The sequence below is a fragment of the Tauraco erythrolophus genome, chromosome 9 (assembly GCF_009769465.1).
Source record: "Tauraco erythrolophus isolate bTauEry1 chromosome 9, bTauEry1.pri, whole genome shotgun sequence".
Taxonomy (NCBI): Eukaryota; Metazoa; Chordata; class Aves; order Musophagiformes; family Musophagidae; genus Tauraco; species Tauraco erythrolophus.
This window is the reverse complement of record NC_141473.1, coordinates 5,609,619-5,636,011: the sequence shown is the minus strand read 5'-3', so window position 1 is coordinate 5,636,011 and position 26,393 is coordinate 5,609,619. Positions and strand designations below refer to the sequence as shown.

The window sequence follows — 26,393 nt, the reverse complement described above, 5'->3', positions numbered from 1 at the left end:
ACCTCTCAATTTCTGCACTATAATTCCATACAGTGGCAAGAGTACAGGGAATAAAAAGAAACAACTTTTGAATTACTAGGCAAGATAAAAAGGTCTTCAACAACATGTGAAATCATGATAGTATATTCCAGTGAGTACTAGAAATTTGACTACCTGGCTTCGGTGGTGCATGAACAATTTTAGCCGAATGTGATGGTCCTCCAGGGACTGGTGTGTCTTTAACTGCACATATCTGAAGAGAATCCAATTCTGCCTTCTGCTCGTTCACCTCTTCTTTTGCTTCTCCTGTGTCCTTGTCTTCATTTTCCACCCTCTCTGTGTGATCCACACTCAGGGGAGTCAGATCGGACAGACTGACATGAGATTCACTTTTGTATGCAAAATCACACGTGACCACATCCTCTACATGGGAATCCATAGGCTCTTCTGTAAACAATCAAAAAGCACGTGAGTTTTTTCTCTCTGTATAATCACAGCTCACACTTTGCACAATTAACAGTAAATTAACTCATTTCCAATTTTACAACTGTTTTCCAACAGATAAAGTGACTGTTTGCAGTAGTCTGAAAAGAGGAACCTTCCTGTATGACCTCAAATTACTAGCACCAGCTCATTTATGAGAACAGTTTCATTTTCTCCACTAAAATGGGACAGTCAATTAATCTCATGCCATAACTTCAAACAAACAAAACCAACAAAGATAAAAAAAACCCAACACATAGGAAAAAAGAGGCAAATTATAACGATTCAGAACCAACATAAGTTCCACCACGACTGAGAACAGATGGTTTTGGTGTTGGATAAACGGGATGAAGAAAACCCCTCCTTTTCCTGTTTGCTCTTCCTTTTCTCTGCCACTCACTGTCCTGCTTAGTCCTCTCCAGATTATCACTTTTATGACAGAAGTAAAAACAGGGTCTAAATCTCTACAGCATCCAGCTAGAAAGTAAGCACGTGCCCAAAGATGAAAAAGGAAATAAGCTGGTCTATGCAAAACATAAGGAAACATGTTATTCAATACAGCAAGTCAGCTACAGAGTTTGCCCTTGATTCAAAACACACTTTATAAAGACCTTTATAAATGAGACTACATACAAAAATCAAAGTGTATTCCATCGCTCCAGCAGGTACTTGATTCTCCTTTCAAACTTCAGCATTGGTTTTCAAACACCAAGAATTTCTTACCTCCATGCACTACTTTCGAAACATCTCCTTTGGAAATAAATTTCAACATTTTCTTCAGAACTTTCTTGTGAGATTTGGAGGCTTGAAAACGCAAAGCCTGGCACCTGAAAAAGAAAAAATTGTGACTTTTTTTTGTGAAAGGTTACTTCAGGAAAAAATGTTAAGGAACCACTTTAAAAAGTTACACTGTATTTTCTAACTCTTTCTTAAGTTTCCGTACCTTAAGCGGTCAAATATTTTATCAACATTTTTGAGTTAAGGAAATTTCCTTGCCTTGTACTGCATAATATCACCCCTCATGGTACGTTTTCATAGAATCATAGAATGGTTAGGGCTGGAAGGGACCTTCAAAGGTCATCTAGTCCAACCCCCCTGCAAGGAACAGGGATATCTCCAACTAGATCAGGTTGCTCAGGGCCTCGTCCAACCTGGCCTTGAATGTCTCCAGGGATGGAGCATCCACCACCTCTCTGGGCAACCTGTTCCAGTGTTCTACAACTCTCATGGTAAAAAACTTTTTCCTAATATCCAATCTGAATCTACCTCCCTCTATTTTAAAACCATTACCCCTTGTCCTATCACAACAGGCCCTCCTGAACAGCCTCTCCCCATCTTTCTTGTAGGCCCCCTTGAGGTACTGGAAGACCGCTATAAGGTCACCCCGGAGCCTCCTCTTCTCCAGGCTGAACAGCCCCAACTCTCTCAGCCTGTCCTCATAGGAAAGGTGCTCCAGCCCTCTTATCATCTTTGTGGCCCTCCTCTGGACCCTCTCCAGCTGGTCCATGTCCTTCTTGTGTTGGGGGCTCCAGAACTGGACGCAGTACTCCAGGTGAGGTCTCACGAGGGCAGAGTAGAGGGGGAGAATCACTATGCTCATTAAAATATGCCAAGATGATCTCAAGCACTGCATAAAAAAGCTTTCCTAGGAGGCTAATAGACTAGAATTTTTCACTTACCCATCTTATGGATACAGCATAGATGCTAACTACTAAGGTCAGAAAAGCGTATCTACAATTATTCCTACCTATTTGACTGACAGTCTCTCTTATTTGGGCTACTACAGCAGTGCGTGTTGAATACACACATACTGGTTCACCTGCAACTGGTGAGCAAGAGAGCAATCACAGGACTCTTTCTTTGGATTGCAACCAGAAGCAAAAGGCAAGGGCACACACTTAACAGATTGCTTACAGGAAAACACCACAGAGCTGCTGACGGGCCTGTGCACAAACTCGACAACACATATTTAGTGTTCAAAGTATCACTAGAAGTTGATAAACTTTCCAAGTATCCTGGATTTAAAGCAGTAAACACAGATGGTTGAATACATTTGAAGCGGTCAAATCACTTCCAGTCGTATATTTTGGGCTTCTTACCTTATTGTGTATTGAGGACAACACGTTTGATTCATGATAGGTTTGTAGACATACTTTCCACTTCTGAAAACAATAATAAATATGTATTGATATTTTGTTGCTTTTACTACAAAATAAATGGAAGACCATCCATTTTTGTTAACATAATATCAAAATATTACATGAAGAGTAACAAAAGTCAAGAAGCAAGCTTGCTTGCTTCAGCTTTTTGCTGCTATACTAAAATACTATCCTTCTAAAATAACCAAATATTTTCCTGTCCAACAGCATCACGCCACAAAAAGCTGCAGAGCATTGGACAAATACTTCAATTACTTACAGAAACTAGTTAACTGTTTTCATAGACCTAAATTTTAAGTCTGGATTCTGAATCAAAACTGAAAACGTGGCTTTGTATTTTCTTTTTAAATTTACCTTCGCCATCCTCTGTCTATGAGATCCTGGTAATCCTGAACCGTCATTGAATGTGCCCACATACCTGAAACAAATAATATGGCAACACACTTGACTGACCACCGTTATGCTTTAAAACATTAAATTACAACCGGTTCTACAGAAATACTACTGAAAATCTGAGCAGCTAACGGTGACTTTCCAAGAGATGTTTTTCAAGGATTTGGCATATTCGTACATCTTGTAAATTACTGATTCCAACACCCACATTAAGTGTTAAAAAAAAAAAAAAACAAATCACAGCACAAACCTTGGAATGCAAACAGTTTACCTCTCTGCTTGGGATCTTTCCCACAGATACACCAACAAAATGGGATAAAACTGCTCCTTAATTTTGTCAAACTGAGCCAGGAACACTGCGCTGTGTCAGGCACCGCGCTGCCCGCTCCCCGGTTCGGGATCTTCCCGGCGGGAAGGGCGGCTGCCCGCTCCCCGGTTCGGGATCTTCCCGGCGGGAAGGGCGGCTGCCCGCTCCCGGCGGGACAGGGGCCGCTGCCGAGCCGTGGCCGTTACCCGCCGCTCGCGGGCCTCCCTCGGCACCGCCGGCACCGGGAAGGCGCAGCCCGGAGCCTCCAGCCGCCCCTTCTCCAGCAGCACCGGCCCGGCCCTCCCGCGGTTCCCCTCACAACCCCCCGGGCCGCACCGTGGGACAGGCTGCCGGTCTCGTTCTTGCAGTAGCCACAGCGGTAGCCATCGTCTCCGCCGAAGTACTCGACGATGCTGGGAGAGCCGCCGCCGGCCGCCGCCATCTCCCCCGCTGACCCGCTCGCCGTGCCCCGCCGCCCGGCTCAGGGCAGCACCCCGGCACACCCGGAAACAGCCGCCGCCGCCATCTTTGCTACGGGCAGCGCAGGAGCAGCGCCAGCAGGAAACGGCGGCCCCGCCATGTTTACCGCGGGCAGCTTCGGCGGCTCCTCCACACGCCCCGGCAAGCTCCCCCATCTTTAGTGAGGGCGGCCGCGCTCCCCCCGCCGCAGCACCCGGGCAACCCCGGCCCGCCGCACCGCCTGCCGCTTACCGGCGGAGACCTTGCCGCGCTCCGAGGCGCAGTAGCCGCAGCGGTAGCCCTCCTTCCAGCCCTTGTACTCCACCACGGCGGCAGGCATGGCGCCCGGCGGAGGCCGCTGCCCTCCGAGGTGCGGGCCGGGGCGGAACGCGGCCGGCCGGCCGCCCGCCCTTGGCTGGGTTGCGCGAACAGGCAGCGCCCAGATCAGCTCGCACCCACCGCCCCGAGCGGGAACCCTGCCTCAGGATAAAAGGCAGGAAGAAGCGCTAAAAACGCTGGAGACGGCGGTCCTCGGAAGAGCGTTTTCTGGAGGTGGAGCCACGCTTTGTTCATTCTGCAGAAAATATTTCCATGGCCTAGGATGGCTGGACTGCCTAAGGGACAAAACCAAACGCGCGTGATGGGTTTGAGAAAAAATAAAAGGAAGGAGGAATTTTAATCCGTAACTGAGACCAAATTTCCAAAGTCAAACCTCGATTTCCAGCAGAGTAAGAAGAGGAAGAGACAACACCAATTGTTCTCCTGTAGCACCCAAGACCATTTATATAACAATATTATCCGAGCGGAGATGGTTAACCGTGTAAACTCCACATGCTCTTGGTGAGAGACACGGGATGAAAGAAGGGGGACAGCACCTCCTTTCTATGAAAGACTGTAAGTCTCAGAAAACTTATATAAAGCAGTAAACGAAGCCATAATAAATAGCAAGTATATGGTAACAACTCCGGGACAGGTATAAACAAAACAGCTTATATAAAGAGTCGAGATGTTCAAATAAAAATAAATTTAATTTTACAATATATACATATAAAATCTTTTCCAAAGGAAACATTTTAAAATATTTTCTTTAAGGCACCTAGGGGAAAAGAAGAAAAGTGAAGACAATAAGACAATATGCATTAAGATCTGGAATGTAACAAACAACTGCGACAACAAAATAAGTCAATCCTATTGTTTCAAGGACTTTAGAGGGAACCAGGCCATCTTCCCTTCCTGCTTCCCTACGTCCTTCTTCAGACTACTCTTAACAACATCATATGTCAGTAGGTTAAAAAAAAAAAAAGTACAAAAACTAAGCTATGATTCTTCACAGCATTTCATTCTGAGTACCGAGTTCCAAAAATTAACTCAACCATATCACTTAACTGATCATCAAATGTAAAAATAACGGGTTTTTTTCAGTTAATTACTACATAGAAGACTAGATGACATTTTGTTCCATGAAGAGATCAAGAATATAGACACATTCTAGACACTATACAGTTATCCTGCTTATAGTTTTTCTACTATGGTTTGTAAGTCACAGGTAGTTTCCCTGCAGTTCTTCCACATGCATCAGGAACTCATGCATTGTATCCTTACTTTGATTTACTACAAGAACTTACTTGAAGAATTAATCTGTCTCCATTTCATCTTCACTTCTATGACAAGGAGGGCTAATCATGGGTTCTGTTATTTCAAATGTTTCTACGATCTCCTGGTCAGAGACAACAAGAGCACATCAGTTACAAGAGGTGAACTATTTCAATGTAATTATGATTACCACTGTTTCTCATACTAAAGCACTGTTATTTCAAATTACTAAGTTTCTTCTGCACATTCTGAGTGACAGACAAAGGAGGAGAGTTGTATATGCTAAAAAAAAAAAATACTTTTTGTCCAAGATTTATTACAAACAGCAGTGAGGAAATTGTATGGAGAACTTCCCCTCTAGAAGCACGCATCATATATAAGGGCAGAAAGAGATTCCATACTTGTGCAGTCCTCATATAAAACAGTAAAGACAAGTCACTGCATAACTTAAAAGCGCTTAAACTGACCAGGCTTCAAGGATCAAAGATTAAATTGCTATCCCAATTCTCAGTTTTCTTGCAGTTAAAAGCATTCACTACATTTGGGATTGTTCTGGAATTCATAAAATTAAGTGTAGTGATAATATATACAGGAATACTTATCAGAGTACAGAACAACACAGCGCTCAGATGCGTTCTTATCCTTAATAAGACAAGAATGCATCCTTGAGAATATGATAATAAGATCCTTAATAATCCAAAGTATCATGTGCTATCTACTATACCTTCCATTGTTGCTGGTTCAGAGAGATGACAACCTGGTTCCGTGCTCCAGCACTACCGTCATTCTCCTTTGCCTCATAGTCTTTTGAAGGCTCTGTTCAAAATTTAGGAATTTTCATAGTCTTTACACTTGTAAAGCCGGTTTCCTCCAGGAACATAACAGCTTCACAAAAAGCAAATCAATTACATGTACTCCACTAAGTCTCTCTCAACAGCCTGTACCATGTGCTGCTTAAAAAATCTCTTTAATCTCACCTCCTACAAATTTAGAGACTAACATTTCTCAGAGTCCCAGAAGGACCCAAATATTTAATCCTTTATGAAATCTCATCAAAATCTTAATCCCATTGATATCCTGTGGGAATGAAAGCCAGAAACCTCGCACATAGGATGGCACTTCCTTTCCAGCTCTCAACTCCCGACGTTGCAGCACTTCCCAACTCAGACAAAGGAGACTTCTTGCACACAAAAATATCTTTTTCTCAGCAAAGCGTAACAATGTTCATACACTTACTAGCGAAAACATCACTTCAAAGGAAAAGTAATAACCTTTTACTTCTATGAATAGAATTAATTTGTATGGATCAGCATAATGGCCTTTTTCCATGTTTCGGTATTTCGAGACTCAGTCCTTTCAGTCACTCAGAAATCTCTTCATGCCTTCACTTACACTCACTGCACATCCCCAAATCTCTACTCTGGCAGCTAAAAATATCCCTAAAACTTTGTAAACACATAAGATGCAGCTGCTTTTCAATGCTGTAACAAAACCCAATTATAGTCTTTTAAAGCTGATTTTACCTATGATTGGCAATTTATCCTCATCCAGCTTTATTCTTGCAAAACCATCCTAAAAGACAGCAGGATTTAAAGTTTCAGAAATTAGAACTATCTAATTAGGATAATGCACTGAGATTTCATGGTTTTAATTAATACATTACATAACCATCAACAGGAACATATATTGATAAAGAATTTTAATTGGCACGCAAAATAAGAAAAATTATTTAAGTATAGCACTTATTCATAAAGAATACAGCTGATATGGGACAGTTGGTAACTATCAGATTATTAAAAAACTGATTTATGAAAAGTCATTATTATTCATTAAATACACTTGAATTAACCCTTCATCATCACATCACTACTCACTACAAACCTGAGCTTAGTAAAAGTTTGTAAGTTCTTCTCTTTTCCCAAATTCATCTTATTTATTAGACAACCTTAGTTTGAAGTGCAAATCTACAGATTGGAAAAGAACATAAAACACTGCACTGACATACTTTCCTACAACCTCAATAATGCTGTAACGACTCTTCTATGACCTCAGATAATGTGAGCAAGAACCCCTCTTTGAAGAGTGTATCGACAACAAAAATTTCACTATTGTTTTGCTGGTAAATTGACCGCAGTAGAAAAATCTAATAAAAAAAACTAGTCTGTCAAGTGTTTTCTTTTTTAATTACCAAAATATCACAGACTGTCCGTAGGAAACAAATCAGGATTCCTAATATTTAAATCTCAATCTGTCAATATTAAAGATACAAACCCAACAAATCAATATTCCTAGATAATTCCAATATCCAAAACTAGATTTCAAAACCACGTCATGCCTTACCCTTATGAGGAAGGACACATGAAAGATGTTTTCCACAGTGCGTGCGTAAGAGTTTGGATCAATCACAAGGTCGAAGAAGGAAATAGGTGTGTCAGCTAGAGATGCAAAAATGCATTTGTTAAAACAAACAAACAAACAAACAGGTGGTACACGCAGAGCTAATATATGTAAACACAGATTTAAGCAAGCCAGTACTCCTTTCAAAAGCTCACTGAATGTTTCTGTCAATTTAGTTACAATGCTGAATTCACAGTTGCCTGCAGGAAGAAACAAAGTTTCTAGATAATATTCATAGAATCTCGGAATCACAGAATGGTTTGGGTTGCAAGGGACCTCAAAGATCATCTAGTTCCAACCCCCCTGCCATGGGCAGGGAAACCCTCCACTACACCAGGTTGCTCAAAGCCTCATCCAACCTGGCCTTGAACACTGCCAGGGATGGGGTATGCACAACTTCTCTGGGCAACCTGTCCCAGTGCCTCACCACCCTCAGAGTGAAGAATTTCTTTCTTACATCCAACCTAAATCTCCCCTCTTTCAGTTTAAATCCATTGCCCCGTGTCCTATCACTACACACCCTTGTAAAAAGCCCCTCTCCAGCTTTCCTGTAGGCCCTCTTTAAGTACTGGAAGGCTGCTAAAAGATCTCCCCAGAGCCTTCTCTTCTCCAGGCTGAAAGATTTTTGATATTTGATTGCCTTCTGAAAAACGGCGTGCTCTACTAAGAGAGGGGCCAGGATTTAAATTAACTTTGCAATCAAACAGCAACTGATTAGCGTTCATAAAAAATACAGTCAGTTATACCCTTCCACATAAAGATTTCCACTTCACCTCATTTTGTTACTGTAATTTAACCACTCTTAATGTAGAAGGTTAGGAGTATTCCTTTTCTCAAAATAATGCTTTAAAAGCTTAATTGACTCATACTTACGATCATTTTTAAAATGAGTTTGCAATATTCCCAAGATCCTCTCTACCTCTTTTTCTGTAGCTTCCTGATGAGACTCCTCCATTTTTTTTAACTGGAAAAAAGTAACATAGTTTCACCTCAAATGACCAACTGTTGTAAGACAAGAACATGAAATGGGCCTTTTATGAGCACATAAATGATATTTCTCTCTGTGTCACACATGCAGTTACAAGCACACTTGTGCAAACATAAGACAACTTACAAAGTGCTCTGGGAATTAACTCCCATTTTACAATATCAAACTGACAGGCCACAGTTTGTATGTTTTGAGCCTATTTACAGGTCTACTCTTACTTTCCAGTAGTTCCGTGGAATCTGTGAGTTTACTGAAGAAGTTTGTAAGCATAGAAAGGAAGTTCATTAAGATGTTTTTTTGGGTTTTTTTTTCAGAAAAGGTTCCTAAGTTTACGTGTGAAAAACGTCAAGGCATGAAGCTTGACATGGCCAAAGGACACGATTCTTGTGATTTTACAGATTTGTTCATTATCTGTAAACCAGGATACCCCAAATCATCCTTCAAGTATCAGCAGCAGCAGAGTAACAAATTCACTTTCCAAGTACAGACTTCAGTAACCTGTTTGCTGCTCTTGTTAGCTAACCCTTTCCCTTCAACCACCTTGCAACACAGCCAGAATCATAGAATCATAGAATGGTTTGGGTTGGGAGGGACCTCAAAGATCATCTAGTTCCAACCCCCCTGCCATGGGCAGGGACACCTTCCACTACACCAGGTTGCTCAAAACCCCATCCAACCTGGCTTGAACACTTCCAGGGATGGGGCAGCCACAACTTCTCTGGGCAACCTGCTCAGAAATAACCTGTATTTAAAAAGACATATTCAACATTTTGCCTCTATGTACCGTCATATTAAGTCAGCTGTTCCCCATAACAACATGGTTTATTTTTTCCAAGTTTCAAATATAAGCCTCTCTGTAAGTATTCTCAGACTTTTGCCTTTCTGCCACAGTAAGACAGAAAGAACAGGGAAACAGAAAGCAGGGAAAATACTGCTTAAGTCTGCTAATTAGTCTGCTGCTGTTAACCGCATTTCCGTGCAAATGCCACACAGTTAGATAGTTTTTAAATAAAAGTTGAAAACACGCAAATGTAAAGAAGTTTCTTTTTTGTTCCCTTTCAAAGTAATAAGCATCAGAGTAAATAACCTATCTTGAACTTGGGGAAGAAAAAAATAAAAATAAAAATATCAGTCTGTAAATCCTACTTCCTTCCACTGAATGAAATACTGCATTCCACACAAAACAAATCATAGAATGGTTAGGGCTGGAAGGGACCTTCAAAGGTCATCTAGTCCAACCCCCCTGCAAGGAACAGGGATATCTCCAACTAGATCAGGTTGCTCAGGGCCTCGTCCAACCTGGCCTTGAACATCTCCAGGGATGGAGCATCCACCACCTCTCTGGGCAACCTGTTCCAGTGTTCTACAACTCTCATGGTGAAAAATTTTTTCCTAATATCCAATCTGAATCTACCTCCCTCTATTTTAAAACCATTACCCCTTGTCCTATCACAACAGGCCCTCCTGAACAGCCTCTCCCCGTCTTTCTTGTAGGAAGCCTAATAATTAAGTCTGAATCCTTTAGACTACGTAGTTCATAACTACAAACCCCAAAACATGAACAGAAAGATTTAAAAGTCACTTGTAATAACTATACCATACCAAGTCATCATTAAAGGTAACACTCCACAAACCTGGGCAGGCATTGCCCGCTTTTCTTCTCCTCCTGTAGCCTTTTTATGCCTCTCAATCCTTTGCCTTGGTACAGGAGGATCAGACTTGAAGGATCCCAACCTAACCAAAATAAAGAGAACATATATATGGAAATGTGTTTTACATTGCATGCTGAGAAATCTATATACTGAGCAGCTATCTCCTGATAGAAGTGCAAAGTAATGACTGATATCTAAAACCAAAGTCGATCACCTTTAGAGATGTCTGTAAACAACTATCCCCAAATGTCGTTCCCAGTACATGTTGGCAGCCTCATACCAGAATTATCAACAGGATGTATAAAATTTGATGCAATTATTCCAATTTTTTTTTTTTAACTGAAAACTTTAAATCTACTTTTCTTAAAACTAGTTAAGAAATGAAACAGAGTATCTGGTATCCTCCAATATTTCCATTTGAATTTATTACAAACTTTTCTGCCTGAAGACTCTCTCCATACAATCTTTATCTCCTTTTCTTTTATTGTTTAGTTTCTCTAAGGTCAGGTTTGCAGTAAGCTTTTCATAAAAAAAACCAAAAACAAACCAAACACAAATTTTGTTTGAAAATATAGTCCATCAATAGAACATTCAGTACACTACTAAGAAGAGATTTCAAGTTTCTCATTAAATAACACGAGTGTAAGATACGTGCTAGATTTAGGCACTTTCTTGGAAGTGCTTACCTCTCTCCATTGACTACATAAGGAACTTAGGCTCCTAACTTTGGTTGCCTTGAATCTCCACCAAGTTAGATGCCTAAAGGAGAGAGTGCGAATTGAGACTCAATTCAAGTTAGTTCAGCAGGTACTCAAAAATTCTGCAGCACATCTTTTTCCCTATCGTGGTTGAGTTGTGATGGCTCAATTTCAGAAGTCATGGACTGACTGAAAAAAAAAAAAAAACCCTCAGGCCTCAGATAGAATAGACGGAGTCAGAAATAAGTAGTTCTTGTCCTAAACCAAGGACTACGCTTTATTATTTAAAATTAACACTTGCTAATATTCACACGTCGTCCATCAAAAGAAGTCCATCATTCCTTAAAACATCAAAATGCAACTAATGAGGCAAAAAGCCTTTCTTGCAGTCAGTTTTGCCTGAAGATTATAAAAATGATTGGAAAACATACTTATCGCTTAGAGCGTACAGCTTCAAAGCGCAAACACAAGTTTGAAACATCTCAATTAGCTATCCAACATGAAACATCAGATATTGTACTCTCCAGTTGTTGCATTCCTCGACTTCCTTACACTTACAGGGGGTGGAACAAGCGCAAAAGCACAGACAACTGAACAACATTCTGTTGGCTCCACTCTTGATAGTTGAATTGGACCAGACCCTGCTATTGTAGGCTGACTTCATGAGAGACTGGAATTGGAGTGTTGTCCAACTTAACACTCAGGTGACCAAGGGTTATTGGACAGCAGCTGGAAAGGCTCCTACTACACGGGCTGCCTACGCCTAAGGAGAGATGACGCCGATTCTACGCAGGGCCGCTTGCCAGTAATCAGGTGAATTCTTCTGCAGGCAGAGCCAGAAAGCAAGACTCTAAGAGACAACTCACTGAAACAGATGAGCAAGAGCAACTGTTGGTCTCTTCACAGTAATACAACCCTCAGGTGAAAGAAAAAACGTTCCTCTATTCATGGTTCTGGCTGCAGCTTGTAGAGACAAGGGAAGAGCCAGCTTTTAAAGGAAAAAGGAACACTTCTACTGGTTTTGGTTTGAAACAGGTAAATCAAGAATACCTTGCCATGTCTACTAGATACAAGGGATATTGTTTTGTATTCCAGCCACACCAAAATCAAAGAGAGAAATACTATGAAATATTTTGGAGACAAGGAGTTCACTGTACCATAAGAACAGAGACCACACAGAAGTTCTTGTTGACACTCTGTGACTCCAGATCAAACTCTGTTCAAGCCCAGGGCATTAAAGATAAGAGTCAATTAAGGACATTAGCTTGTGCTGCAACATATACTATTTCCTTACTTAAACTTACATATAGTGAAAAGTGGGTGCTCTTCTGAAGTACTTTTCTGCTTCTTCTCCCAGTTTATGCCAGGCATTACTAGGTAAATAGCCACCTGAAATGCCCTCAGAATCACTACTATTTTCTTCTACTTCTATGCGATTTATACCCATGAAGGTTAGCTACAAAAGAAAGAAAGCTGCAATGAAAACTCACGTAAAGATTAGTAGATACATTAACAGTGAAATACTATATTACAGTGTTTGTCCTGCTATATTAATATTTAATATAATCACATAAGAACCTTGACTTTCCTGAAGATACTATGAAAACAGAAAAACACTCACATGCAGACTTGTGTTCAGCAAGCAATGAAAAAAAAAAGCTATAGGTAAATAAAACTGTCTATATTCCAACAGAATTTCAGTGATGTATGAAGCAGCAAAAAAACTGCACTATAAAGCTAACACAGCTCACAGTTTCTGAACACCATACACTTTGAGGAAGCCTAGCTCCTCAAATACCATAAAACAACTTATTTGGCCCAACCCTGCATCCACCAATCCAGACTTCTCCAGGAAAACACTTCAATAAAACAATTGAACTTGATGGGTTTTTATATTGCAGAGCTCTAGACTTGATCAAAGACTCTGAATCCTTATTAATCTACAGTAACATAAGAGAAAATTTTCAGGACAAAAAAAAAAAAAGAATCTGTTTCAAAGCTGTTCTGAACTGACTCTTCCAGTCAGTCACAGCCAGAGACAAACAAGTCCAGTCTAAAAGCACACAAGCAATCCAAATTTCCACTTCATGTCAGTGACACATGGCTTCAAGAACTCCATCCAAAAGCAAATAAAGGAGTGGGCAGGATGAAGAAACTACTTAGCTACTGGGAAACTACAAAACAGTGAGTACTAAAAAAGTGTGAAAGACCATGTTATGAGCACAAACTGGCTGAACTGTGATAAAGCAACGCAACAAGGTGTCTGCATTTTAGGTTAGATTTCCCCCAGTTCATATTGGAAATGCTTAACACAGTTGAAAACAATTAACAACACTAACTTGAACGTTAGTCAAAGACATTCACAAGAAGAGGGTTAAATTCCATCAGAACTGTCATGTACTGCCTGACAACCTGAGGCTTTTATTTTACTGTTCTGTAACAAACAGGGCAAGCCTCTGGCAAAACTGGTAGCAAATTCAGAGTGGAACTTACCAAGTCTTCTGCAAATGCTACTGAATCAAATGCTGTCATCTCAGAGTGCAACTCATTGGCCTTCTCCTTTCCTAGATTTGATGCTAAGACAAGAAATTGGGCATCCAGAGCAGCTTCTCGTGCACAGGAAACTGTTACAGAAAAGACTTTATGTTAATAATATGAAATTGTTAAAAATACCACGATAAAACATAGCACACAGACCGTCCTGGGTACCAAGCTTTGTAAATCATTTTATTGCAATGACCTCTAACACAATTACATACATTATCCTTACAATAATATTTGCATTAAAAAGAGAGAGAAAAAAGGAGAGGATAACACTGACAAAAGCAAGCATGGAAAAATAACACATTATCTTAAAGAATAAAATGCATTTTTCATTGACATATTTTCCGTCTCTCCAAGTGAAATGAACCCCTCTACACTAATATCTTTTACATGTACTACTCACATACATCGTTCTGCAGAGGCAAGATATAGCAAGGAGTATTTCTAAGTGCAAATAAACACTAAAGTAACTATATTTTCTCATAGCAATTTTTTCAAACAGTTTCTCTTCAACTAAACATACCTATTTCAAGTTAAACTTGAAAATTCTGATCAAGTACTTGGACCTCAATTTCATTCCCTTGCCTTTTTTTGTTTATAAGGCATCGTGGCCTCACACTTGCCAAGCAAACACCTCTAATAAGGGTGACAGAATTTGTTTTACCTCCACTAAACAGTTTATTGGCTTCTTCCAAAGCTTCTGTCAGTCTGTTGCTTTTTGAACTCAGCATATCCTCACGATTTTCTGGGGGGGGGAAGGGACAGAAACGAAATCCTAAATTACTTAAATACAGAAGCATCACAAAATACATACTTAGACCTCAATCAAAACTGGCTGGTTCACAGCCCATCATACACACAAAAATACAGAATATAGTTGTAGTACATCAACTGCAAGATATAGTAAATTACGTAGGCTCTGTTATTATTAATGCTTATGCATTAACTGAGTTTGCAGTAGTAATTTTCCATTTACTTCTAGGGAATACGACTTACATGGCTGAATTTATGTTAGCAGATCCCAGATTCCACTCGGTTCCAGTAAAATATCTACATCTGTATCAAAGCAGCTACTAGATACCATAGTTTTCTGAACGTTATTCGTCCTACCCATAAGTTATTCACTGAGATCTTCATGAAAGAAACAAACAAACCCCAAAAAATGCATGCATGGTGATTTCTGAAGATCACCATACCACACGCAGTTGCTTACACGTAACGGTACACGTATGATTTAATACGGCTTGCAGATGTTCAACAGCTGCTCACAGCACTGCTTAAGGGCGTACACTACGCTCACCGCGCTGACAGAGCACTGTTGTTTTTCTACCTGTTACTTTCTGGTTTTCGCTGTTACTACCACAAGTAGTACAACTGCGTTGTACTTTCTTGTAAAACAACCCCATGAATTTAGCAAGCGTGCAGAAAACACCCAGCGCTACATGTTGCTAAACTTGGCAGTGCCAACTCAAACAACCATTTCTATGCTTTCTTGGGAAAAGCAGCGCACTCCTAACACGCACAGGAGGAGCACTGTCACACCTATCCAGACAGATCATAGAATCATGGAATGGTTAGGATTGGAAGGGACCTCAAAGATCATCTAGTTCCAACCCCCGTGCCATGGGCAGGGACACCCTCCACTTCACCAGGTGGCCCAAAGCCTCACCCAACCTGGCCTTGATGATCTTAGTGAAAGACTTTTACTTTCTGGAAAGCCTAAGAGTAACTTTCTGGTCCAGGCAGATGCTGGTACCTCCAGTTTCAATTTAAAGCCCAAACACCACGAAGGCGAAATTTAAGGCTTCCAGCATCTCTCCAGGTCTAAAGCTGATAGTTCCCACGCACCAAGGCAGCCACAGGCGCTAAGCGCAGGTCAATCCCTCGTAACCTTCCCATCCCCCCGGGCACACAAAGCCTTCCTGGGGGACAAATTTCGATCTAAGCGCAGGCCCAGGATTTCAGCAGGCCGAGGAACGTGGAGTTCCCACGACAGCTTGAACAGTTCTTCGAACAATAAAGGACGGGCTCCCGGCCTGGCACCCGAAGGACTGCCGCTTCCCCGGCACAAAAGGGCATCCCGCTGGAGCGGAGGCAGCGGGAGGAAGAGGAAGGAAGGAGGAGGAAAGGGTTGGAAGGGGGAGGAAAGGGTTGGAAGGGGGAGGAAAGGCGCGGCCGGCTGCCCCCTGCGCGGGCCGCGCCGCCGCCGCGGGGAGCCGCGCCCCGGGCTTACGCTGCACACTGTAGATGAGCTCGCGGTACTGGCTCCGGATCGTCCTCCGGCTGCGCTCATCGCCGGCGCCCTCCGGCCGCCGCGGCTCGTCGCCCGCCGCCTCCGGCTCCTCTCCGTCCTCGCCGGCGGGCGGCGGGCGGCCCGACAGCCGCTGCTGCTTGTGTCTGGGCGCGGCGGCGCTGCGCGATGTGGAGGGCAGCGAGGGGCGGCCGCGCTCCTCGCCCGAGCTCCGCGGCGAGAAATCACGGCTTCCGCTCGGCTCCGACATCGCTGGTCGGCGCCCCGGGCCTCTCCGAGCCGGCGCGGAGGAGACGCGGGAGGCCAGCGCCCCGGGAGGCCGCCTCCCGGGCAACCCGGCCCCACGGAAGTCGCCCAGGGCGCCGCGACGCCGCTACCGGTCGCGACGGCGGCCCGAGAGGGCCAAGCCCGAGGGGAGGGCGCGGGGCGGGGCCGCCGGAGCCCGCTCGCCCCGCCGCCGCCCCGTGAGGTCGCTGCCGGAGCGGGAGACGAGCGGGAGGGCGGGCGGGAGGCCGGCAGCCCCCTGCGCGCCCGGGCGGCGTCACTCGCCGGGCCGCCGCCGGCGGGAGGCAGCCCGGGGGCCGGCGGCCCCGCTCGGAGGGAACGGCGGCCGCGGAACGGGGCGGGACCGCGGCAGCCCGCCAGGCGGTGTCCGGCCGCGCAGGTTAGTTGTCCTGAGCTCGTTCCTAAAGAAATTGCGCCTGAATCGTTGGGAATAAATCCCCGCAGTGTCCGCTGGCGCCCGTCTGAGGCGTGACTTCGTGCCGCTTGGATCAAGCAGTTTTTCTGCTTTTTAAAAGTTGGGCAGAAAAGTCCCAGAACTTTCGCGTTTGTTTAAGGAGTGGAAACGTAACGATGCACCAGCTCATGACAATCTTTCGTCTGCTTTTGAGCTTCTCTAACATCTGAGGAGCAGAAGAGGTGAAAATTGGAGACAAAGGAATGATGTACTTGACGGAGCATCTCTAATACATTTATTTATACATTTATTTCCATACGATATGTATAGATTAATCACCACGCAGGGATCTGTGCTCTGGCAAGTAAAGTAGCAAAAGCATACTTGGAAGTGGAATAGACTCCAAAATCAGTTAGTCATGACCAGTGGCATCGTTTATACAAAAGACAAACTTAAAGCAGAGCTAAATGTAAGAATACGTATTATTAATTTACCAGGAAGAAATGTGTCTTCAGTATTTTTAAGTTACCAAGCATTACAAGTCTGGAAAATTCAGCAGTATTCAAATTGTTATTTAATGATGAGCATTTTATATTACAGACTTAAAAAATTTCTTTAATGTATAGTTTGTCCTCTCTTTCCATTCCTTTCCCAGTGCTAGTATCATTAGAGTTGAGTTTCGTGTAATGGTGGATCTGGCTTCTCATTCGGAGCAGTGGGCTCCTTGCCCTTATTTTCTCATAGTTCGTAATAAATAGCAGAGCTGCTGTATAAACATCAGTAGTTTAGGAAGTGTGCTAAATGGTTATTTCTGAAATCCTGATGATCCTACTGTAAGAGTTCTTTGAAATAGACTTTTGCTTTATGTTATGATACCAATCACATGAAACAATCATTAGCAATCTATTTCAGTTGTGAATATAGAGTTTGCACAAGATCCTGGTGAAAAGAGAAATAAAAGAAGATGTAATAATATCAAATTGCTATAATCTGTAAGAAATCTGGAACAGCTAATACATGCTAGAGGCTTAATTCCTGCCTTCCTGGGTACGGGATGTATTGCCCCTTAATCATGGAGTTCATAGTGTTACAGTAGTGCATATGTTCTCTTCTGTGTATGTAGTGCTCAAACATAGTGCCAGAATTGCCTAGTAATTTTTACAATTTCAGTAAACTGTGAAACAGGAAGCAAGAGATCAGAACCTTCACACTTTCGCAGTGACTTCTTGAGGGATTCAGTAGGCTGGAAATTTCTGGTAAAGCAGCCGGAGGGACAAAAAGAAGTAGCTTCATCATCATTCGAATAATAAGTCCAATTTTATACTGGTTCTAAAGCAAGTTCTCTTACGCAGGATTCACAATTGCAAGACTACATCTTCCAGCTGACTCTTCTCTCACTGTTGATGTATATTCATACAACAAGTTAGAAAAAGAAGGCATTCTGCTAGCGTTACAGGAGACTTTCAAATTTGGGAATCTTTCATGGTACTGATAGGGGAGGAAGTACACTTTTTATTACAGAAAAGGCATTGGGATGAAGTATTCTGTAATTTTAACAGAAAATAAAAGTAATTTTATTAAGAGAGCAGGTCATTAACAACCAAAACTTAATGCTACTTGCATTGATGAATACCGGATTTTTTAAAAGAACACATATAATAGCAGGGATTTCCATCCCCCTGAATTCTCAAAACACAATCTTCTTTTCAGTCATGTCATGTTTTCCATGTTTTCTCATATGTTCGTAATTCAGTTGAGCATTAATCCAGAGCTGCGTTGGGTTCTCCTGAGAACTTAACATAGTTGTGAAACTTGAGACAAAATCTAAATGCACGACTTACTGCAGGTTGGTACAATTAATATGAAACTTTTTACGAGTTTGCACAAGCTCTGATTCGTGCAAAGATAGTGCCCATCAAAATTAATTCCTTGTGTGAATCCATTGACTCCAACAAAGCTATCCTAAAGGATGATTTTAACCAAATACATTGTTTCAAAGACAAGGGATGCCACTTAATATAGTTCCGAATTATCAATATAAGGATTTTATTATAGTACATTATTAGAATAACAATATTGTATGTGACAAGTTGATTTCTGGGAGCTTTCCTAATGACTTTTTAAAAATCATGCCTTTTCATTGCAAGGAACCTAGGAATTTATTTCTGTCTTTCTCTGCTTGATTTCCAGGCTTAAATTAATCCTGCGAGATATAAATACATAACACTTAATATTTCTTTATGTGATTAACACTACTGTGTTGCTCTAATTACTGTGGTGTTTTTATTAGAGTATTTTTAGCAGGCGTTCTACCACGTCTTCATAGATCGAACTCCTTCAGAGTACAGTCATGGATCTACATTATCTTCCCCAAATGAGTACTTCTGCTGGACTACAGACTGTAGGTATGCACAAGCTATCTTTCAAAACATATGTTTAAAATATTTAATTTTTCTGTACAAAATGACTGAATTGTAGTTTGGATTATTGAACAATTTTCTATTCTTATACTCTGTGTGACTAGTAGAGTGCTGTCGAGTTTGCATTGCAAATTCATTATGAGTAATATGCCTTGGAACCCTAACACAGGAAGTCTCAAGAAAGGATCCAAACGAGACTGGGGCCCATTGTGCAATGCAGTACACAAACACATAGTGAGAAATACTCCCGATTCCAAATATTTTGTAATACAGCACAAAATGCTGAGCTGGGTGGGATGCAAAGCAGTAGAAGGTTCAATACCTTGCTGAGGAAATCCTGCTGTATGCAGTCTCATACCAACACTAATCTTGCGTTTCTGAAGAGGACGCTTGCTTTCTTGAAATCTGTGTTTGACCTTTCTTGGTGCTGAGTTAGACAAGTGGGGCCTTTTACTCATTGGGTACAAGAGCAAAATGTCCACAGACTGCTCTTTGTCTCAAATGCACAATGTAGTAGCAAAAGTGTCCTTAAAGAGGCAAGCCACATTAGCAAAAAATGAAACACTAAAAAGCCCAATAGTACAAATATCATGCAGCATATAAATTCACCTTAACAAGAACGTTGTACACTATAAAAGGATTTCAACAATTACTGTCACATTCCTGCAGTAGCTTGTATTTATATGTGAAATAAGACCACTCCACATAGATTAATGGAGTTTAATCTGAATTCAGTTTTCAGTTTCATCGCAAAATCCTCTTTCAGTGAAGCTTTACACGTCTCTTGGAAATGGTAGGAATGAGAGGAAGAGCCTACTGCTGCTCTTCATGTGGACCAGTCTGTCACAGCACATACCATGCAGCTGTGAGTGAGACAGAAGGTGGATGCTGTCAGGACTCCTAATTCCTATTCCATCTTCTTGTTGCAGAGAATAGACTGGCAGCTTCAGACAGCACAACCAAGTATCATGTCATCTTGGGGCATCTGGAGAAACTGGATCTGGGAGCACCGAGCATAAAGGTATAACTGCATCTTTTGCAGGAGGACAGAGTTTCAAGGGTGGAAGTGTCAGCCAGCACAGCACTCAGTGTGCTGTCTCATGACGGAGGGTGACACAGAGCCATCGTGCCAGCACTGGTTCCATGTAGGTAGTCACATACTTTCTGCAGGCCTGCCTTAGACCTGTGAAGAGGTCTAGGTTCTTGACTCTGTTGATTTCAGTAGGAAGAGGTGCCTAAATCATGCAGTAACTAGATCCTGTATTTCCAGCTCTTGCTGGAACAGTTGTCCATAAACTATCTTATCAGGTGAATGATTTTCGACCTGCGCTGTAGCAGTGCTCTGGGCAGCGGGGTGCTGACACAAACAGTGAAAGGTGCAGAAGAGCAGGAGATTGAGGGTGAAAAACAGTATTTCAGGCTATAGGACGGGTTGTGAGGAACAGTGCCATTGCCTTTTGTAAGCTGACTCACAACACATGGCTTCAGAAAGAGGGGAAATATAGGGGGGTGTTATTAAGAAACTACCATAAAAGCCCTTAACGTACGTGGACTTTCTCCTCCCAGTCAGTCCACATGTCAGGATGCAAATATAGTCTTAACAAATGTGGGTATATGTGAGTTAGAATTTTTTAATATCATCTGTCTATGCTTAATATGAACTAAATATCTTACAATATTGCCAGACATTGCCTTGCATTTTTGTTTTGAGAATTCTGCTTGTCCAGATGATCAGATCTCTACTTTCCTGACTGTTGCTGTGTATATACGCCAATTGTTATCATCAACAGTGAACACAGTAACTTAAGAAAGTGGTCCATGTTCAGCTGATAGTGAGATTTTCAAATTGTTTTTACTCACCAAGACTTACTTTTTTGTCTGATGTTCATTCCGTTCTCATAAATACATATATGCAAAACCTTATTCTCACTGAAATGAGAAGACTCACATAGAGGAATCTTAAAATATATATTTCAAATTTATTAGCAGAGATTCACTGTGTGCAGGCTTCACCATTCCCTCTTTTCCCTCCCCTCAGAGTGCAGAAATGCACATAACATTTCTGGCATTTAGCAGAGGATCTCCAACTGAATTCTCATTCTTAATGCTGCATACTTCATATGCAACATGACACACAGCAGCTCAAATGGATACTGTATTTCAGCAAGCAACAGGCAGTCTCCATCATCATCAGATACAGAGAAATAATGGGATTTTTTCACGGTGCTGAAAAGTGAATTACCAGGGGTGTTGCCTGGGCGTCTTGGATAGTTCAGGAGCTGCCCAGCACGCAGGTGCTCTCATCCAGAGCCAGTAAACTGTGAATCTACCACCATTCGATTTAGTATCAGATCTAATAATTTGTTCAGTTCTAGAAGACCGGTCTCCTGGTGTGAAGATCCCCAATCTGCTAGCAGATGTTCCTAGGCCTTAATGAAAAAGACATGTTTTTAAATGAGACAGTTTAGTCACTGCCCAGGAGTGTTGCATATGATTTTAAAGCATGAACCTTTTTCATTTCCCTTGAATACACTGAAATAAATGCCACTATTGGAGACAAAGAGATAAAGCAAGGAATTCATTGTCTAAGAACATTGCCACGCAGGACCCGTTGCCCAGTGATGGCTCTTCCTGCCATAAAGATAGTCCTGGTTATCTGAAATGAGGCTTAGGATAACTGAAAACATTGGAAACAAAATGTCTGAGATACTTGCCATTCAGGTGCCAGCTCTGCAGGCAAACACAGACGAGTGGAATTTCTTTTAATGAGTGTAGCTAACTTAAAAAAATAATTCTAGCAATGTAGAAGTGTAAGTTCACATAGTTAGTTCTTGCAGAAGCTTTTATTTCCGTATTTACAGATAATCCTGTGGGAGGTAAAAATCTGGCACCACTTACTCTTTCAGCAGAGTAGATTACGTTACAGCACATCACAATATCCGTTGTGCCAGTCTGAGAAGGTATCTTCAGAGGAATATGAAAGAACGAGTTTTAATGGAACTCTGTAAAGTATCTGGGGCCCAATCTGGTGGGATGTCAGGAAAAAAAGCCCTGACAGGATCAAACCCTTATTGGCACAGGAACTCCTTTTTAATGACTTGGAAGGTTTCATTAAGTGAAAGATTGCCACAAGGTTGCTCTGACAACATGTGGAAGTCATGCTGGTAGAGGCTAAAATGCTCAAAACCTTCCACTTTTTCCCTACAATCAAACAGCGATTTAGTTTAGGAAAATAAAAAAAAATATTTGCAAGAAGGAGCAGGAAATATATACGTACATCAATGATGCCTCAGAGCGGAGAAGAATAGCCAGACAGCTGCTGCCTTGGTGGTCCATCCAGTACATTTCTCATAGAGGAACAAAGGATTTGTCAGATTTTTGCAAAAGGAAAAGCCAATTAGCACTCTGTAGAGTTGCACCCATATTTTGCATAACTGCATGGCTATTTTTTGGACATGGAAATTTTTAATATGCTAATAATTTATGTATTCCCAGAAAATTCATAGGAATTCACTTTTCTTTATAGGAATCTCTAGAAGTTATTGCCTATTAGACATTGCCAGCACCCTGCAAACAATTGGCTTAAACCTAAGGTTTAATCCTATCACAGCAAATCGTTTCCTCGTATCTTGTCCTGATGTGAATGTATTTTTATTCCTGTGTTTAAAGGCCTGTAACTCACAAGCTATTATGAAAGAAATAATGTTTTCCTCTCTGAAATAATGTATTTTCAAAAAAAAAAAGTACCCTGTAACTGAAAACATGCTCTACTAAAAGTCAGTTCTATGATTGGTGTGGGTTTCCTATTCCAGTGACACGTGCTTGGGTGGTTTATAGTAAAGACAACTGTGTACTGAAGTGGCATGGTTTTTTTCCTGAAAGGCTCACAGATGTAACGCTCTAACTTCAACCCACTGCATTCTAGCAAGTGGGCTGAAAGATCTGGCTTAGCCATTGTGAGAAGAGACGAGCTGCTTTCCCTCTTTTCCGAGCAAGAGAAGACTGAACACAGGCAAAGGGATGAAGAATGGAACGGAGGCAGGAGACTTCTTTTTCCTTCTCTCTCTCTCCTGCCAGGTAATCTGCTAGCATTCCCAGACTTTGAATGTTTATTCTGAACTCCAGCAAAGCATTCCTCGTGAAATATGCGGAGCAGTGCTGACTTGCAATGGTTTTCTTAAGGCAGCCATCACTCTTAGCCGTGCTGTGGTTATATATGTTTGTCACGTGCTACATTTTGATTCATTTTCCCAAACTTCGCTTACTAAGTTAATTAGGTGAGAGAGACTGCCTGATACTTAGTAGTTAAAGTCCTGGAGTGAAAAGCCAGAGGGTAAAATTCCAGTTACATTGGTGTATCCCATTGGAACTTGGTCTCACTGCCTTAAGCAAACAGTATACTAACAACAATGGCAGCAGACTGCACCAGTGTACAGGACCTACCTCATGTTATTCTCATCCAGCAACTGAGAATTCCTGTGAAGAACTGATGTGTCATAGCCCTACAGCTCCCTGGGTCAGATTCCTTACACTTCATAGCTGTCCAGCATAGTGTTCTCATACATAAGCCAATTCACATTAATAGAACACTTTCATGTGATCCAGGGAGAAAGGGGATCCATACACCAGCTAGGAGTGAAGGAGTGCAGAAGGTTATAAAAATCAGGGGCAGAGTGGTACATTTTCCTTTTTGAAGTCTAAAGGAAAATTGGGTAAGTAATTTTTTATTAGTTCTTCAAATTTAAAAATGTCTAGACTCAAAACAGTTTACTAATTATGTTTTAGACATTACAAAAGGCAAAGGGAGTGTCTTATGAGTAAAAGAAACTTTTCTCCTTACCATAAAAAAAAACCAGTGGCTCCTTTGAGGTTCTATAGTTTCATGATCTCTTGTATAACTTGTTTTACAATCCATATAACCTATAAAGTAGTGTACAGAATGATGTCTTTTTAGTCAGTATCTTTCTAAGACCAGGAGACGGATCATTAAGTCTGCATGTCCTAAAATAGCTGTTTTGAAAACATGTTACAACATTACAGACTGTAATAGCTATTTGCAAATGCTGGAGTTTTTTAATATGGCTCTCTTTGACTGTTGTTCTTTTTTCAGAAATAGTTCTAAGGATTTGTTTCAGAAAGGATTGCTTGTTGATTTTAAGTTGCCATGTAACAAGAAGAATGTGTGTTTCTCATGCAGAATTTCAGAGACAAAATTAGCTGACTAGTCACTAGAAAGATTATGCAGATGTTTGGCGATGTTCTTAAGTGAGAACTGACTAGATGTTTTGTCCTTTCATGCATAATGAAGTTTGCTTCAGGCTGTAAAACTCACCATTGAACACCTGTAGCCAGAATATTGCCTCTGGTGACCCAAACCTTTTATAGATCTTCAAGTAGTTGAAGTCACTTCTAGCCTTTCTTACTAGGAGAACTAATCAGATTAAAATAATATTTCAGTAGCGTGACATTAACAATAATTTGATTATGTTATTGTTTTGAACACTGGTGGCATTATATTGAAATATGTTGTCAACATGTAAGACCATGGCCACTTCAATTATTTCTGGAATTTTTTTAATGAACAGGGTTTATATTACCACGATGTTTTGGTATGTTTTGGAAGCTCTTTTTCAAGTAATCTGCCTTTAAAAAGATAAGTTTGTCTTCAGGCAGAAACTAACAATCATACTGACAGACAGAAGATGACAATGGCAGGCCATGCTTCTATCTTTATTGTAAAGTTGGTGTTTTCTACAAATCTGATCTTATCCAAAAAATACAGTGTTATAGCTTGAATTTGTTTCTCGTGATTCGGCTGTTCAGGATCAAGCTGCTCATTACCTAGGAGCAGACCTTTTGTCCTTTACACAGCCCAAGAGATGGGTTAGAAACCTGCTATAAATGTGAGAGTTAAGAAAAAAAAATCTCCACCCCTTATGTCAAAACTTTTTAATTACAGATTCAGAGGTTAACTAAGTAGATGATAATACATCTATCCCTAAATTTTATTTCAAAAGGATTTTGGAAAGGAGAAAGGTAGAAGGGCAGGTAGTTGGCCAGAAAAGTCAGATGCATCTGTGGATGGAAGATCTAATCTTCGTTGGCTTAGTTTTCAGTACCCTGCCATCTGCATCTACATCTACATCCATGCATTTTTCCATCTTTAAGACAAAGATCTGTGACACTGACAGGCTTGGGTACCCTGTCTTAGGGTGATCAGTAATCATTTTACTCCAGAATTTCATAGTTAGTATTTTTCATTGATCATTTTGACAATCCCAGGGAAAGCTGTGGAAAGCAACCTAGTCTAGGAAAAGCTGACCTTAGTTATATTATAGCTTGATTTTTTTATCAGTAAAGCAAGTTGTCAATGACTGGATGTGCTTGGATTGTCACATGGGCATTGGTTTATGGGCTGATTAAAAAGGACACCTGTTCAACGCCACTTCAACAGCCTACTGCAGAAAACAAATAAAATAAATGCCCCCAGTTCCAACCTTATACTTCATACTCACAGGTGTGGCTGCAGACCATTTCCCTCTTATACAAAAAAAAAATTTACATTGTAAATTGCTTACTTCTTATTTTGTGGGGCTCGATGCAAAGCAAGCAGGTTAGAAATAGAAACAGAAGCAATAGTTTGGAGAGCTTCCAGAGTAGGCAGCGGAGGCGGGGACGAGGAGGAGACATCCCTGTGAAGGTTCAGGTTGTGAAATCTCCTACAGGCTGTGGTGGGGTCCCTGTCTTCATTGGCAGCTTCCATTCACCTGGGAGGAAGGAAGGTATTTTTTAAGAATATTGAGGATATTTCTTTCTCAGCACTTGAAGCTTTCTTTAAAATTGTCTTATATCTATCATCTTTTATGGCAGTATTAGGGAATGGCAGTATTAGAGAATAACAAGATTAGAGAGTGATTTTATGGCATATTAGAGAACATATGACCCTGTGATACTGGGCAGCTTTTAACCAGTGCTGTGCTGCTGCTTTCAGTGAGGGAAGTCAAACCAAGCTTTCACACTGACCTTTTTCTGAAAAGATGGGCCTTCATTCTGAGAGAGGTGGGAGCCACTACTCAGGCAGCAGAAGACTTTCAGATCAGCTTTTGTGTTTTCTGATGCCAGTGGAACAATGTTTGTAGAAGCTCGTTAAGGGTCCCTAACAAGTCTGAAAAGAGTAAAGTTTTACCCCTGCATCTATGATTTAGGTTAAAGCTAAATGAATACCTTAATTAAGTTGATTTACATTCAATTGCAGCAAACTAATGGTTTGAAGAATTGCACCTGCTGACAGCCAGAGTAAGATTAGAGCCATCACAGATTATAAGTTTATATTTTCTTGACATAATCCTTTTTAAGCACTGACTTCTAAAAATCACATGGTGAAACAAGTT

General features: G+C 41.3%; 2 protein-coding genes across 6 annotated transcripts in view; both read right to left on the bottom strand.

Moving 5' to 3' along the window:
- Positions 1-3,763, bottom strand: part of ATE1 (arginyltransferase 1) — an 86,568-nt gene extending 82,805 nt beyond the window's left edge. For all 4 annotated transcript variants that reach the window (XM_086616416.1, XM_086616417.1, XM_086616418.1 and 1 more), the window contains exons 1-5: positions 3,658-3,763; positions 2,976-3,039; positions 2,562-2,624; positions 1,186-1,289; positions 154-426 (exon numbers count right to left, since the gene is read on the bottom strand). In XM_086616416.1, the coding sequence (XP_086472542.1) occupies positions 154-426; positions 1,186-1,289; positions 2,562-2,624; positions 2,976-3,039; positions 3,658-3,763 (610 nt within the window). The remainder of the gene's footprint in view (positions 1-153; positions 427-1,185; positions 1,290-2,561; positions 2,625-2,975; positions 3,040-3,657) is intronic.
- A 1,073-nt stretch (positions 3,764-4,836) lies between these two features.
- Positions 4,837-16,153, bottom strand: NSMCE4A (NSE4A component of SMC5/6 complex). Of its 2 annotated transcripts, XM_086616724.1 has the most exons (11): positions 15,886-16,153; positions 14,317-14,397; positions 13,602-13,732; positions 12,413-12,564; positions 10,393-10,492; positions 8,644-8,734; positions 7,714-7,808; positions 6,897-6,945; positions 6,098-6,189; positions 5,406-5,497; positions 4,837-4,876 (listed from the first exon to the last, which is right to left on the bottom strand). In XM_086616724.1, the coding sequence occupies exons 1-10, from the start codon at positions 16,151-16,153 to the stop codon at positions 5,414-5,416; spliced, it is 1,143 nt and encodes a 380-aa protein (XP_086472850.1). In that variant the 3' UTR covers positions 4,837-4,876; positions 5,406-5,413. The 2 variants fall into 2 exon arrangements, with proteins under 2 accessions (XP_086472850.1, XP_086472849.1); XM_086616723.1 differs by lacking the exon at positions 4,837-4,876 and having other exon boundaries at positions 4,883-5,497.
- Between the last annotated feature and the right edge of the window lie 10,240 nt (positions 16,154-26,393).